This window comes from Sander lucioperca, chromosome 1 (genome assembly GCF_008315115.2).
Source record: "Sander lucioperca isolate FBNREF2018 chromosome 1, SLUC_FBN_1.2, whole genome shotgun sequence".
Lineage (NCBI taxonomy): Eukaryota > Metazoa > Chordata > Actinopteri > Perciformes > Percidae > Sander > Sander lucioperca.
Genome location: NC_050173.1, coordinates 11166493 through 11183670, shown reverse-complemented (window position 1 = coordinate 11183670; position 17178 = coordinate 11166493). Strand labels below are relative to the sequence as shown.

The 17178-nt window shown below is 39.6% G+C and overlaps 1 protein-coding gene across 3 annotated transcripts in view; it reads right to left on the bottom strand.

Moving 5' to 3' along the window:
- Nucleotides 1–3525: 3525 nt before the first annotated feature.
- Nucleotides 3526–17178, bottom strand: part of sardh (sarcosine dehydrogenase) — a 38060-nt gene continuing 24407 nt past the window's right edge. For 2 of the 3 annotated variants that reach the window (XM_031277771.2, XM_035996339.1), the window contains exons 13-22: nucleotides 15999–16082; nucleotides 15610–15723; nucleotides 15004–15142; nucleotides 12881–12994; nucleotides 12312–12459; nucleotides 8786–8879; nucleotides 6719–6881; nucleotides 6435–6603; nucleotides 5380–5515; nucleotides 3526–4045 (exon numbers count right to left, since the gene is read on the bottom strand). In XM_031277771.2, coding sequence (XP_031133631.1) covers nucleotides 3917–4045; nucleotides 5380–5515; nucleotides 6435–6603; nucleotides 6719–6881; nucleotides 8786–8879; nucleotides 12312–12459; nucleotides 12881–12994; nucleotides 15004–15142; nucleotides 15610–15723; nucleotides 15999–16082 — 1290 coding nt within the window. In that variant the 3' untranslated portion in view covers nucleotides 3526–3916. The remainder of the gene's footprint in view (nucleotides 4046–5379; nucleotides 5516–6434; nucleotides 6604–6718; nucleotides 6882–8785; nucleotides 8880–12311; nucleotides 12460–12880; nucleotides 12995–15003; nucleotides 15143–15609; nucleotides 15724–15998; nucleotides 16083–17178) is intronic. The other variant, XR_004896117.1, reaches the window with a different exon arrangement.

Genomic DNA, 17178 nt, shown 5'->3' with positions numbered 1-17178 from the left:
TGCCTTCGCATTATTTGTTGTGTATTAAATAATAAATGACACAAAAATGTTGGCAGTTAAACAGGAATTTATTAAGATACAAATTGCAAATCGCAGATAAAATGAGTCTGGTTTAACATTACGTTTACAATTGTACTGGTCATTTTTGATATTTGAACTGGTCAAACAATTCTCTTAAGACATTTTGCATTTAAGAATCAACTTCACCTGCTTTCTACACACAGGCGGGGAAATATAATTAATAATCAAATTCTATGTTAAGTGTCAAAACAAAAAAGACATTTTGTAGTTAGGATGATATAACATGGTTATTACTGCACATACCTGCATTTAGGACATAAATCAGCTATAAAGGTACATTACTAAACTAGTGATTTCTCTTTTTGCTGTTTATGGGCCCATTCAGACCAAATAAAGCAATCTGCTGATTTTCTCCCGGGTTGTGCGGCGGTGTGGGATTGTCACTCAAACGGTCCATTTGTGTGACGTCCTGTTGTTTTCTTTAAACCCCGACATATTGACTGGGCATTGTTGTTTGGCAAACATTTAGCAGTTACACAAACTCCTGGACAGTTCAGTGCTTGTGTTTCGTGTTTCAAAACTTTCTTGTGGCAGCGATAGAGGCAGTGATGTTTCCTGTTTACTTCACGGGACTCTCATACCACCTCAAAACCAACTAACAAGTCGGTTACATGATTGTCCACCGCAGCGTGACGTGGGGTTGCGTTTCTCCAACTTTGAGTCGGTCTCAACTTTTTGCACTACCCCCATTCAAAATGAATTGAAAGACCTCCGTTTTTGCTGCACCGTCTGACTGCCGACACAGACTTAAGTCACAGTTTTTCCTTTAAGACATTTTCATTTCAACAACCATGAGTTGTCAACAACAAAAACAGGAGCTACCTAGCTAGCAAACATATTAGCAGTTTTAGTTTTTTATACACACACAGTGTATACATGTAAACTTTGCAACTGTCAAATTAAGACCTGTCCCAAGGAACCTATAAGGACTTGGCTAGTTGATTCATCATAATTTCAATTTTAATTACACAAATACTACAATACAGTCCTGCCATACTCACTCCTGAACTCATATTTTGAATTGAAAGTAAGTGGTAAGAGACCAAGGTGTTGTTTAATGTGCTGTTGCTGAATGCCTCCTGCAGATGCTTCAAAGTAAAAGTACTCCATTACACCCCCTGCTTCACCTTAGCATGAAGCAGATGTAAATTATAGTTTAATTCAACAGCAAAACACTACATGAGAGCTCTTAAGAATGCCTGAATTGGCAGAGAAGTCATATCAAATAACAATGCATGTGTTAAAAAAACAAAACTAAGAGAATTGAGTTTGCAGCGACAACAACAACATAAACACTGTCTGCCTAAGATTTAGATACAAGCAAGTGAAACTCTGTTTATAGTCATTTTTATCAGCACAAACATCAGTCACTGTAATCTGACTCAAATTGCCAGAAGGCCAGTGTATAGATTGAGAATAATTGAATCCCCTAATACAGTCCTCATTGCCTCATAGGATAAATTAGAAATGAAATATTACAGCACTACATCATAATATAATATAGTGCACTATAAGGACAAAATCTGAATTCACAACTTGACTCTAATATTAGTATTTACGGTACTTTCAACATGTATGCATCTTTACCTGTTTTTTTTAACACTATCATCAGTACTTTGGCTACACAGGCAGCAACTGTCTTTGCTTCATATAAAACATTACCATCATACCTATAATCATGGTAATAAATAGTCCTTAGGTTCCTGGTTATGCTGCTAGTTCTTTATAAAGATAGATTAAGATTTCCTGAGTTATCTTCTAGTGTTATAGACATTCTGAATTAGTTTGATTTGACTGTTGATTGTTGATTGTTTGAAAAGAGCAAAGATTGTTCAGTTAAAGGAGAATTCCTGCCAATTTTTACGTTAATCTTGATCGCTATAAATATGCGTGTACTTTTGTTTGAAAAAAACCCAACCCGAATCGGTGCAGGCTACACGGAGTGGCTGCAGCTACGTGTACAAGCTTCCACTGAGCTAAAATGGCAATTGTCGGGGCAGGTTTTAGAGTGCCTTTGTGCCTCTTAACAGACACAAAATGCAATTAAAATGTCTGTGCAACATGAACAGGGCCATGCCTCCTACTCACCAACACCAGATCAATCACACACAAAATGGATGAGCTACAAATACACATGGAACTGCTGCGTGATATTTTGGCTGAACACACTTATCATGGATGGCAGCTAACAGCTATCAGAATCGAGACAGGGTAGGTGAATTAAAACAATGTCTGAATTAAAAATGCATCTTGTTTTCACGTAAGGGCCCTGTTTATGTTGCACAGACATTTTAATTGCATTTTGTGTCTGTTGAGGCACAAAGGCACTCTAAAACCTGCCCCGACAACTGCCGTTTTAGCTCAGTGTAAGCTTGTACACGTAGCTGTAGCTACTCCGTGTTGCCTGCACCGATTCGGGTTGTTTTTTTTTCCAAACGAAAGTACACGCATATTTATAGCGATCAAGATTAACGTAAAAATTGGCCGGAATTTTCCTTTAAGTTTCTATTTCTAAAACCAAACATTGATAAAGATTCTGCTTCAAAGTTAGCTGGATCAGAAATAGTTCTTTTTCAGTTTACCCAGTGTAAACTGTACTGGTAAAACTTCTTTGATTACTGGAGATAATAACATGAATGTGTCTTCATAGTGATACATGAGATCGTTCACAAGAGAACAGTGTTACTCTCAAACCCAGAGCTGGTATAAAAATGTTGACAAAACATTTATACCAGAACTAAATCAGCACCTCTTTTAGATCTTGATACATATTTTTAGACCATCTATAAAAGTTCCATCTCATCCCGTCCCATCACATCACAGATATAATCTTATATATTAAATTCTAATATAAAATTATCATATTTAAGATGCATAGTATTTCACAGAGGTTTAGAGTAAAATAGCTGCACCTGCATGTAAAAGAATCAGTTGCACCTATGTTTGCAAAGGGTTGGAAAATGTACCGTTAATTTTGCCAAAGGAAGTAAAGCTTGGGAATATTTGAAATTTTGCTAAATCTTAATATGAAAATCGTAACTTTTAATATTGAACGTATTTGGGAGAAAAATACACATACAAAAATAATACTAGGTCTTACGGCATGTTAAAAGTATGGCCATTTGATTGAATTGTAACCTTTCACTGCATTCAGCAGCATCAAGATGTACAGATGATTTGCCAGCATCCCATTAAATGGGAATTAGTAAAATTACAACTCTCTGCATGCACAGTGCATTCTTCTATCACTGAGCTAAAGGACTACATGCTTTCATGTAAGTTTGATTACATTGCTGGGGTAAATATTATTTATATTTTAGTTAACTGGCAGATAGTAGCCTTAAAGCAAAGTACACAGTTCATAACTTGCTAACACCTTCTGCTAGTTTTTGCTAGCTAGCTGTTACCATGTGGGAAGTAGTTTGATTGAGCATGCTAATTCAGTAGTTTTTATGAATTTATTTCAATTCAATTTTTCATTGCAAAACATTTCTTTTATAAACTTATAAATTCGTGGGCTGGCACACAGCTCACATTGTCTGCCAGCGGCAAGCCATGCCCACCTTTGAGTGATCAAATCAAATACGAGGAACCTGATTTAAATCCCTTTTCCCTAATCAATAGATTATGTCTGCTTATGATATGATAAAAGGATTGTTTCTATCTGCATATGACATGGTACATACAGCCTGAGCAGACAACCCCTATATATCCATTTTATTCCTGTTCCTATGGAAAGTTTCCATTTAATAGTCATTTTGAAACCCTAGTTGCTGCTCTCTCAGCCTCATTCTCTGACCAGTGTGCTTTCTTCATTTTCCACGTGTGTTCCTTCTCAAGCATAGATGCCCTTGATGCGTTTATTCTCAGGGTCAAATGGAGATTTGAGGTGGGCCTTGGCCTCGTAAGTCACTCCCATCTTCTCCAGGGTAAACTCCCCGCTCTTTATGAAATCTGCACTCACCTGATAAAAAAAGGAAGAGAGATCAGAGCATACAAAGGAGAGAGTGGAGGGAATTTACATTTTGAGAGATGATGAGATGATGGAGATTGAAAATGAGATGACCAATTAATGCACACTTCTTGTGAAAATAGTGTTCCCAGCTGGCATAGCACTGCGTTCATATCTGAAAGAAGAGAACGGCGCAGGAGTCATGAAACGCTGAAAGCAATCCATTCACTCATGAGTCAATGTAAGCTCCCTTGTAACCCAGAGAGCTAATTTTCACTGACTGACTCCCCTTTCCCTCCCTGCAGCTCTCCCACTGATCGGTCACTCTTTCGTTCACACACATACACAGAGCTCTCTCTCTCATCACCACTTAGTTTTTACTACTTCCATGTTGAAGAAAGAAAAGGGAACAGTATTGTGATAAAAGGATCTATTCAACCAGCAACCTTATCATAAGAGGAGTTGTGTGTTTGATTATCTGTTGTCAAAAATGTATTTCCAAAGAATGTGTTTGAGGGCTAATTTATTCACATCTCCTCCTCTTGATCTAACAACACAGGCGAGGGAGGTGTGGTTGGAGGCCAGCGGCAAGCCACGCCCACACTTGAGCAATCCAATCAAATATTAAGAACCCAATTTAAATCCCTCTTGTAACTATACCCTGCTCACATATCACAAACAAAAATTGACTGCCAAGCAGCCCCATCTCCATGCACTGCAACCAGCACGCCTCTTTCCTGTAAACACACGCACATGCCAGTAATGAGGCTAGAGCGCCGTCTGTGTGGTTACATGTGTAACACACAAACACAAGGACACACATGTTATCACACACATGTGCGTGCAGTGTGTCTACTGATGACACCCTCAGAGGTACAGATCTCAAGACTCAGAAGGATTGTTTTATTTTTCTGAATTAAAAATAAAAGCTTTTTGCCTTTGAGCACACCACTTCAACCAATAACTTTTTGTGTCTCTCTTGTTGCTTCCATCATTCTGTTTTATTTTCCATCTGTTATTCTGTGTGTGTCTGTATTATTATCAATAGAGAGAAACACACACAAAAAAATCTGTATGCTGGCCAATAAAACGTATTATTCAGTCTAAAGTGAGTCGTGGGACCAGCTCTCTGCACCACACAAATACTGTACTTTGTTTTTCTGGTTAAGTGCATGTATTCATTCTAAGTATTAGGAAAACGACATATGGAGTACCCAAGCAAATGAATAGAGACACAATTAGAACAGCAACCAGAAAACTGAAAATAGTAAACACAGAACAATGAAAGAGTCTAATGATAGAGATAAAGGGTGTAGGTATAAGTGTTGTGTGTTTAAGGTCTTTACCACTCCTCCAGCAGGGTTGCGGATATATCCATATCCAATAGTTTTGTCGATAAAGAAGCCATATTCAGAACGCCGTAGGTGACCAACAGGAGTGCCGTTACGGAAAACGGCCTCTAGACCAAACATCGGTACTTTCCTGGTAGAGACAGAGAGAAAAAGAGAGAGAGCAAGAAGGGTGTTTAACTACATTCAAACAAAACATCACACATGCTCAATTTCTTTCACACTCACAAAATCAACTAATTTAATTCATGTTGGACTTTTTTTAGTATATTTAATAAAATATGTTCCTGTGCACAGTACCATGTGCAGAAGTCTGTTGGCTATAAACTCATTAGACTTTGACTCCAACACAGCAGACCGACTCCCTCCTGCACACACAAGATTCACTTGTACATACAGACGCACACACAACTACACACACTCGCACTAATCTCTCATCAAAGCAAATTACTGTTGTGTGCTTGCATCTCCAGCATGTAAACTCCTCAGGATCAGAGAAAAAAAACCTGTTTTTAGTTTGACTATCATGCATTTTTGAGTGAGCATTTTTTTTTTTTTTTTTTTTTTATACATGTAAGGTTTGTTGACTTTCCTCAACTCATTCAAGGATGTATATTTTAAATTCTTAAATTCTATGTTTTCGCACAAAAATCTATCAGAAAAAAACAAATGTTTTCAGTTAGGGCCTGTTTTTACTATAAAAAAAAAAAAATCTAGCGTGTAAAATGTCTAAAAAGAAAAAACAAAGTAGGGAAATTCAATAATATTCTACTAAACTGCTTTTCCATCCTGTTACACAATATGTATGGGGCTCAGGCATCTAAATCATAGACATGGTCTTTTTAATCAGTATTACATTTACTTACTGCACATTTGGTAAATGCATTAATATCAATGATTCCGTTACTAAATTATTGTAGGTTATGGTTAGGAATGTAGGATCTATAAGTGGCTTCACTACACAAAGCTTAACTCTTTTGTAAAAATGTTTTTGTGCCAATCTAAAAATTTCATTAATTTCATTCTGACTAATAATCGCAGGCTTTACTGACTCATCAATGGTAAAGCAGACGATACGCCTCCTCAGCCCCTCCTCCTTCTGTTTCTCCAGCCTATCACGGCCCTGAAACGGGATCGAGCTCTTCAGTTTGCAGGTGAAGCCGAGCCCCGACTCTAAGGGTGTGTCATCTGGGCGAAGGTCAGCATGCCAATGTCTGTACCCTGATAAACAGGAGAAGAGAAATATATTAGCAATAAGAGGTATCAAAAGAAAGCTCTATCTGAGCTGGATTTGTATTTTAGGGTTAGTTATTTATGACCTCTTATTCAAAGTTACCTTTCTCTATGCTGAGTGAGTCGATGGCCCTGTAGCCTGAGTTGATGATGCCGTGCTTTGCACCAGCAGCCATGACAGCATGGTAGACTGGAAGGCAAGAGTCTTTTGGAATGTGCAGCTCCCAGCCGAGCTCTCCGACAAATGACAGACGCATAGCTCGCACCTGGACGAAAGAGGGGAGGCTTAGAGAGATGGAGAGAGGCATGTAGAGGAGCAAGCTGCCATACTTGTGCCTGTACTCAGTTTCACACACACACACACACACACACACACACACACACACACATATATTAACCACAGTTTGAGATGACAGAGGACGAGTGAAGGAGTGAGTGAGGGGACAGAGTCAGCGGAATAGAAGCACCATATAGGGAAGTAGGTAGAAACAGGGCATGAGAGGTGGAAAGAGGGGAAAAGATGACGAACAAGAAAATGTAGGCATACTTATATCTTGGGTATGAAAACGTTTTACGCAACACTTCCATTGTAGAGATTTTGGAAAATGTAGCAAGAACGGTGTTGAATAGGGCACAGCTTTCCAAAAGATACAATCTCAAAAACTTGTCTTTCAAACTGGAAGTAAACAAAAAAAAGTCTGGAAATCCCTAGAGCCGCTGTACTGAACTGCTCAGCAGCTGTGGAAAAATTAACTGCAAGTAGAATCTGTCCATCTTGTAGTGGCAATCGATGAAAATGTTTGGGGCATCCCCTAATCCAGATTTTCCTGTATCGTTCAGGCCATTATAGTCACAATAGAAACACCCAGGTTGACAAATACCAGAATGGTAAGTAAGGATGCAATAGTATATATGTGAAAGAAGAAAAAAAGCTAAAGAGCAAAAAAGAAAAGGAAGCAAATTAGAAAATGTGGAAAGGAGTGAAAAAGGAGGAGAGAACTCTCCAACAGTTTCCCCAGTCAGTACTGTGACAGCCAGGCCATCTGGCCAGCCAGAGACTACCCTGGGACCCATATGTACCCCATGTAACTCTGGAGAGGACAGTACATGTCAGCCCACGCTCATTCACAACACACACTCCATGCATGCCTTATGCACACTGTCACTCATACACTTACAAGGCACAAATCAAATATGAACACAGAGCACAGACACAAGTACAAGTACAAAAATGCATATAAACATGAATTCATGACCTAACATGCATGCCAGCACACTCGCTTCAACTGGCAAGTTAGAGTTAGGGAGGGAGGGAGGGAGGGAGGTAGGGAGAGAGAGAGAGAGAGAGAGAGAGAGAGAGTCAAATGAGCTATGAGGGTAGCAGAGAGTTAGAGAGAGAGCTCTGTTCTCGCAGCTGTGCAGCCATTAAAATGCCACCCGGACGAGGCCAGCAACCAGCTGGAACACAGCACAAGCAACGCACACACACATGCACAAACACTTCTGCAGAGCTGTGAAAAGATGCTGACTGCAATCACCGGAGCGTTGCATAATTCATGCAAGAGCAACTAAGACAGAGCCAGTGTGTGGACATATGTGTCGCTGCATGAGCTGTTACAACAAGCTCTTCTTGATCTGAGGCCAGTAACGGTGTGGAGGTCTGAGAGACTGAGAGGCTGAGGCTACATTACCTTACAGCAGTATTGTTTGAAAACTGACTGAAAAATACAGCCAAGTATAAATATATGATTTTTTCGGTGCTTGTAAACAAAAGCGCATTTCTCTTTCTTTTGAGTTGTTAGCCCTCAGGGGAAGAAGTAGAACAAGATAGAAGGCAGAAAGCGGTAGAGAAAAACAAAACGGTGTGGACAGACTTGATATCTAAGTAAGTCACAAGGACGTCTTGAGACATGCCATCTGTCCCATACACACACACACATTCTACAATCTTTGTTGACTGAACCTTTAAAATATTAAACCAGTTTAGTCAACTGCCTGTGATTTGCATGGAAGTATTATTTAATTTACCTAGCACTGACAGGGTTATTTTGCAGCTGACAAATGTCCCACATCCAATTACTGTAGAAATGACTTGAGACATCGAGTGTGTGTGTGTGTGTGTGTGTGTGTGTGTGTGTGTGTGTGTGTGTGTGTGTGTGTGTGTTCTCACCTGATGCCCTGCTGCGTTGACAACCTTGTGAGTAGAGAAGGGGAAAGCTTCGTTGCTCAGGTCTGTGTCCAACACCTCCTGAAGCACCTCTCGACTGCACATAAAGAGAAAACACAGGAACAGTGTCAGTCAGTCAATATATTTTACGCTTGCACCTGCAGCTGTGCAACTAGTGTGGTGAAAGATACTTGTATGCTTTTTAAATATAATCAAATTATCAGATTTTCCTTGACTAAAATCTGAAAATATTCAAGAAAACATTCCAGCTATAGGAGTAACTGTTATACTTGCTGTAGAACGGTACCATCTATCCATCTCCCACAAACACACACAATAAAATCAATATTACATAAAGATGAGTCAAAAGAAAAAAAGGACTAAGTTTAGCTTTTCTTGATACTTGTGTGTTTGTGAGTAGGCAGGTAGAGGCCTTTTCTGGGCGATATTTTTGCAACAATGTGTAAGGAAGCCAGGGTTGAAGATATTTGGGGAAGGGATTCAGGTTACATGATTATGTGCTGCACATGTTTGTGTGCATCTGTGTGGGTGTCATGTTTTCTAAAAAAGCAGTCAATGTGGTCATGGAAATGGGTGTATGGTCATATGTGAATAAAACATTCTTGCATATATGCATGAATGTGCTAGTATGATGCACAGGCTCATATTTTCTTCAGGCTGTCCTCCAATTTCTGTCCTCCCTTAAGCAACGCTTTGCTCACTGAACTCCCAAGCCCAAGAGCAAGGCCAATCAGCTATATATAAAATCTGTGTGTGTGTGTGTGTGTGTGTGTGTGTGTGTGTGTGTGTGTGTGTGTGTGTGTGTGTGTACAGGCACAAGTGTGGTGTGGTGATAGAGTTTTGAAACCACCAATTAGTTTTTTTCTGTTTTGGCACTTACTGAGGCTCTCAGCTCTGTGATTCAGAGGACACACACATTCACTTTAAAGCTAGTCAAAACATATTTTGCTAGTAAATTATATTATCTATAATTATATTATCTATAAACCTGTCCATGTCCAAAATGTTTCTTGATAAAATTGTTCTTACTCCTGAACCTCTTACCCTTCTTTAATAAAGAGACACACACACACACACACACACACACACACACACACACACACACACACACACACACACACACACACACACACACACACACACACACACACACACCAGGATATCACATAATTTCATTCTTTAAATAGATCAATTTGCTTCATTAAGAAAACAAACCTCAAACATTGGAGGGTCGATTTTCTGCAATCCCTCATATGTGGCAGTAAAATAGGGAGGAGCTGAGAATCAATACAGATGCTAATCTTGTTTATATTATTGACACACACACACACACACACAAGGAAACATCCACTGATGCAAACACTCACACAGGCCGTGCTTTGGCTGCTCATGAAAACTCACTGAACTCCATAATCAACATGTATACTGTGTATATAATGAAACTCCCACATTTATATTAGGCTACTGCTGCACAGAATCTTTGGTTTGATGTAAGCAATAAAAGCGAGAGTGATAGAACAATCTGAAAAAGGAGAAGAGGACACTGAGATACAGCATTTAGCAAAAAGGGAGGACTGGAGAAAGGAGACTGAGAACAAGCCGGATAAGATCTACAGAGACATGAGGACTGACAGAAACTTAGGAGAACAGAAGATGAGAAAAAGCCTCAAGGAGAAGAAATCGACAGAGCCCACACAGACAACAGAGTGGCCTAACCCCGCTGCTGGTGAGAGGGAAGAACAAAGACGCAGGGCGGTGAGGTGGCGAAGAGGAGAGAGGGGAGGAAAAGATAGATGAGGAAATTCAGAGAATAAGAAGAAAAGGTAAAAGGTGGCCTGGCTTGCTTTTCGAGTGAAGAACAAAAGGAAAACTGTAGGAATCCATCCCATTTTCCTCTGTGCAGTTCACGATTTCCCATCCTGAGCAAAGTAATTAAAGTTACTATATGTAACTTTTTAATGTTTCTGAAACTGAGTAATTTTTCATGTGATGATCATAAATGACCTATAACAGCAAACAAGCTAACAGTGAAAAGAACACTTTCCCCGCAAAGTCACAAAATGATTTACGGCAGGTAGACGGCGCTACAGTAACACATTCTGACGGGTCACCGATATCTTTCCAACACCGGAAAAAAGCCAATGCAGCCAGGTAAAAGGTAGCAGGAGTTTTCTTAATATAGGCCTAATTGTATTTTTATTTTATTTTAGAGGTTATCTGTTGTAGTTATGGCTGATATTGGGGTAGGGGCATCACAGAAAAAAACGGAAATTAAACGAAGAACTAAAAGCTAAAAGGGAAAGTGAAAGTGAAAGACATTGTGCAAAAACCAGAGTCTCTCGGTGGGGCTTTTAACAGATGGAGACAATTACGGGATTGTAAATCATTCAAAACCAGCCCCCGAATTGGCCCTCAGGTAAGTAATGTCTGTTTCATTCATAAAATAACTTTACAATGCGCAATGTGGTTGTAGGTCAGTAGCCGACATTAAAGTACGTCCTGCTTCCATTTAGCACCCGTTTTTTATTCATTTTCAGTCCGTGTTTGTGTTGTTCTAGTTTTTCTTTTCCCTTGTCCAACTGTACTTGTGTAAAGCGTCCTTGGGTTTCATGAAATGCGCTATATTGATCCAAGTTATTATTATGTTGGTTGCTACAACAATCTCTTAATGCTTTGGCTCATGCTAGTGACAGTGATACCTGGTTTAGCTCACGATACATCCGAAGTAGTCTTAGTTACCGTATGCAACGCTTAAAATGCAACAATGCATCTGTAACGTATTATCTTATTGTAAATAAATGATTTTCTGTCTGAGCAAAACATTCATCGCGACTATATGACCTCCTGGTAACGCTAACTCGGTAATACAATGGGCAATACAGCACCGTAAAGAAAAGACCTTTATGACAGCAGACGTGGTAAAAACACTACCACTTTTGTCCAAAGCGACGGCTAGAATCAACACAAACTAAAAGGTAACAAATAGCCACTTTAAAGTAATTTCCTCCACAAGACCGGAAGTTAAAGGGAGAAAAGCAATCACAACTTAATCCCAAATTGTCCTTCAGGGATCTAAAATCTGCAAGCTGCCAGTCTGTGTCATTGCCCTCCATCTGAGCCCTCCAGTGACATGTACCTGACTATCATAAAATACTGCATAGTTGCTTAACAGAGTTTTTTTACATTTAGTCCTTGAAGGCCATCACTGCAGTGTTTATACTGGGGAACCTCTTGGCAGACGACGCAGGTGTAGAGATATAATTCTATAGGATTATCTTTTATTCATAATATCATGTTGAGCTTTTAGACTGAGATAAGCAGTTTACAGTTGAGAGGCCCTAAATATTATCACTAGTCTTTTCTGTCTTTTTATCGTTTTCTTTTTACTTCTCCTCTCCACCGCTCTCTGCCTTTAGTCAATCCTTTTGTCCTTTTTCTCAGCTGGATATATAAATGTCTCTGCTCATTAATAGCCCTCCATCCCTTCCTCCCTCGTTTCTTCCCCTACCTTTTGGGTCCCTGGATGCTGATCATCCCCATGTCCTCAGAGTGGTCTGTCAGATGGCAGTGGAAGCCTTGGTCCTGAAGAACTGTTCTGATGTGGTTCCAGTTGTGTTCTGCTACACCGCCTCCAATGGCCAGGTAGTATGCATCACCTGGAGCAAAGGCGGGAAAGGAAAATAAATAAACAGTGATTAAGGGGAGTATGACAGAAAGAGATGGAGATGAGAGATGGAACATCAGACAAATACAACAACTGACAGAAGAAAAACGGCAAATAAGACACACTAAATTGATAGCTACATCAACAGAAGATAGAATGGTAGGTAGAAGAATAAAATGCTGAATATAACAGATATACAGTATTAAGAGATAACGGGAGACAGATCAATAAATAGAACAGAACAAAAGAACAATGAGTCCAAAATAAGATACAACACAATGTCAGATATATCCAGCAACAGATACAAAACAGTTAAAGTGACAGAACACAACAGTGATGGAATGATAAAGAGAAGAATGGAAAAGAGAGAGAGCAATAGATATATCAGTATAGTCTCTCTCTCTCTCTCACACCATTGGACTGTGGTGCCAGGGGCAGGTTGGCAGCACCAGGCTCCAGTCTGCTCACTGTGAGGTCAGCCTCTGCTCCTCCTCTCTTATTCAGCATGCAGGTATACACAGTGGAGCCTGAAACATACACATGAACAATTAATTCCCCAGACTTTGTAGGCCAATTTGTAGTGTGCAGTGCTTGGAACCATGCCGACAGAAAACTGAATAAATAATGAACCCAAATTTGAGGTCAATCTTCTGTTTGTAACCGATTCTTTGTGAGTAATCCAGTTTGTGAGCTTTTGTGTGTGTGTGTGTGTGTGTGTGTGCTTGCGTGTGTGCGTTTTCTACTGGCCCCCATGTGGGAATAAGAATAGATTTTTAATAAACTCAAGTCTACTTTCAGAACACTTCTTTCACAACTTGCTTTTAGGGGCAATAATTATCTTGTCTTTTTGTGAAATAGTTACCAAGGAAACGACAACCCCGTCAAAGCTGAGAACCTCACTCAATAAACATATTCATAATGAGAACATCATCAAAATGATTTCCTGATGAATGAAGTCTGTATCTAATTATGAGACAAAAAAATCTGTAGGCCAAAGGATTTTGTGACATGCTTATATGTGGCTGTCCCTCAGCCACCTCTCATTTGAATGAATGATTGATGTTACAGTTTCATTCTGTCACTGGTATTAAAGAAAAGGGTGTTCAAATGTGTAAGCGAAGCATAAGTCGGTTTTCTGAGAACTTAATTCTCAGACCACTGTAATTGCTGTAGGAGGGAACAGGGAGCAAGAAAGAGGGAGTGATAGACAAAGACATTGCGAAAGCAAGGCCAGATGATGCATCATCTGGTAGTCATAATAAGTGGAGGATAATAAAGTGGAAGTGTTGATGTTAGCACACAATATCAATAATATCAATATCAAACATGCTATAGAAAATAAAACAGCAGCTGTGCAAGCTTCAATGGTTATTTCACTTGCACTTTATTTCCAGTAGGTTTTTAATCCATCAAACAAGAGACAGACTAAACAAAAATGGTCAAAATTGATGCAGCAGAGGCCGAGATATCCTGACTGCCCAGGTATTCACTAGCAGTCCCTAGCATGAGTGAGCCTTTAACATTGCTGGATCTTACATACTATCATTATAGCCTACACATGATATTCCACTTTGTCTATTTATAAAAACAGTTATAAACATTCAACATGTTTGATATGCTTTTTAATGACTCGTTGCCCCCTAGTGTCTCGGTAACCTTTGACACCCACCTTATTACTTAAATCAGTGCTTGATAGTTGAATTGCATCTTTTGTGACCTATTGGTTGTAAGATTGTGCAAGACTGCTTTGAATTATACTTGTCTTTTCAAATTCATGTGTTTTCATTTTCCTTGTAACAAGGATATCGTGACACCTATGTATGTGATTAAATGATTATGACATCACTGGTCATTTTGATATATATACATCCCTTATTTCCTTCCTGTGCGTATATGCCTGAGGAAGACCTGTAATTGGTCAAAACTTTGCAAATAAAATTAGGGAGATGTGCTACCAGTATACTCCCTGAATTGCAATGAATCCTACATTCCCCATGATGCAACCAATAGCATCTTTAAAAAAGGGAGCTGTGCTACCAGTGTGCTCCCTGAATTGCAATGAATCCTACATTTCCCATGATGCAACCAATAGCATCTTTCCGTTAGACCCTCCCTGCCTGGTTAGAGCCCACAAAACCCTCACCTCCTATTTAACACGAAAACAGTCGGTGTTGAAGTAGGAATGTGGGGAAAGTGTAGAAAAATATATCCAGAGTATTTGGATCTCTGCCCATTTTCACACCTGTCACTGCAGAAAGCAGGCACAGCTGTCGGTCAGCGGATTTTGAAAAGTTAAAAAAAAAATACTTTAAGAGATAATATGCTGGCATTTAGTATTAGTTGTATTTGAGATTTTGTGGAAGCGTGGACTGTTTTGATTACATGTTGGCATCTTGTTTAGTCCTCCTATCCATGTATCTGCCCTCTTCATTCTGTCAATCTTTTCTCCCATCTGTCTGCGTACGTGTGTGAGTGAGTGTGTGTGTCTGTGTGTTTAAGTAAATGTGTGTGCATGTTCTTGCTGCAGCAGACTGACCTGGCTTCTTGTTGACATCAGCAGTGAACAGCCAATCAGCCGCTTTTTTGGCATCTGGTCCAGAGAGATAGAACTTCCCAAAGTAGGACATGTCAAAGACTGCCACACCGTGTCTACATGTGAGGCACTCATTCTTAATCTGCATTTAACAAAAAACACACACATCCAATTAATACAGACCTCAACTTAAAATAAAACATGGCATTTCTAAGAAGACTGTATATATTTGGAGCCAGATACTTTGAGGAAACATTCATCACAATGTGTATTGGCATTAAGGTTGGTAATTCTCCCCTTGCGGTGTGTCCTCTGAGCTGCTGTGTTAGTTCTGGTATGCACTTCATGCACCATAAACCTCACTGACTGTTCACTCATCACACTCAGTTGTTCATGATTGATTTGTTGTTATTGTATTTCCCATGACAACATATGTTCCCTTTCCTCATGGGAGCCTTCAAAGTGTCCACACTCATCTGGCGACCATGAGTTTTTTTTGGCCCATAGTTGTTTGACGAAACAGGACGTTGCATTCATTTAATAACATTGTTCTACTGAATAACACACATGTTCACACACTCACACACACTCTCACGCTTGGTTTCTTACCACGTCATGATGTGGAGGGAAGTCAAAGGTGTACTCTTTGCCCAGTAATATGTTATATTTGTAGTTCACATTCTTCTTAATGTCATAAGCCCCATAGTAATCATAGTCTTTAACCTTTGCAATAATACAGACAAACAAATGGTTAGAGGCTAATTAATCATCACTGTTTCCATGTACAGAGAAGGACAAAGCATTGGGCCAGAAACAGCGTCAGTGTCGTCTATTATTGGCAGTTCCAACAGTCCCTATCCAGCAAGCCTTGTGGAGGAATTTGCATCTTAATTGTTTTCTTTTCAACTGCCTTTTGTCAATATGCAGGTGTAATTAAACTATTAGCGTGCACATGTTGTGTATAGAATATGCATAGAGCGCAAGTGTGCTTATCTCACAGGAGCGGGCCCGTCCATGGTGAACCAGCCAGGTCTTTCCCAGCCATGTCTCTCCTGGAACACACAGCCCTGCTCCGTCAGCACCTAAGATAAACAAAAGGGTAAAATCAGTACAGAAAGTACACACAAATATAAATGTATTATATAGACACATGTATTGTCATAGTTGGAAACTTCAATCTTCATATCTACAGAATTGAACACATCAATTGCAAGAGGAACCACGGCTGCTGAATCTCACTCAAGGGCATTTTGACTGCTTTTTTTTTAGCAGCACCAATTGATTTTTTTGTGGCCAAATAGGGGCAGTAAAACAAGCTCAACACTGATATTTTATCACCTTATAAAGTTGTCATGGGGAACTTGCAAACAAACAGTTACGTGTTTGCACATCGAGCAGAAACACAGTGTTGTGCACCTGAGGAATGGTAGCCCAGTATTCACTCTCCTTTTAACTCGGTTTTAGTCTCCGCCATCTCCTGAGAAGATGACCTTGCTCTACAGCGGCTTAATGCTCCACTCTGTTCACCAGCTGTTCACGTCATTAACTCTAAACATATCTGCCATATGTTTCTGGGCAAGTAGCGTACAATGGGTTTATCAAGAGCTTTTTTGCTGAAAACAGCTGTCAGATGCAACTGGAATCAAGGTTGAGAGACTAAGCCACACAGTAAAGTTGATCCCAAACAATGAGCTGAAAGACACTAAAATGCTCCGTAGAGCTGAGAGGAACTCTCGAGTATGTTAATAATTCTTTGCAGTTTCATCACTAAAAGCAAACCCCTTTCACATTACACACAGTCATCTGATCCACTGTTATTTAAAAACAACAATGATGTTGATGATGAAGTGCAACTCTTCACCCAGTATAATACAACATGATGGGCAACAAGTTAACTGGCCTAGCCTACATATCAAATATTAATCTAAAATGGTAGGAAGTGATGTCCAAACAATTTTTTAGCACAAACTGTTGCAAATATAGTACACTTGTTAATTCTTTATTTCTGACCAGTGTTAAAATAAAATATCCTGGCGCTCCCCATCATCCTTGTTAAAACTGACAGTCGCCCACAGTTAGTAGGTATGTTCTGCTATGCTCTCCTCCTAGCAGGCAACCAGCAGTCTCTTGCCAAACCTTCCCACACCAAGCTATATTTACCATCCATGCAACCGAGAT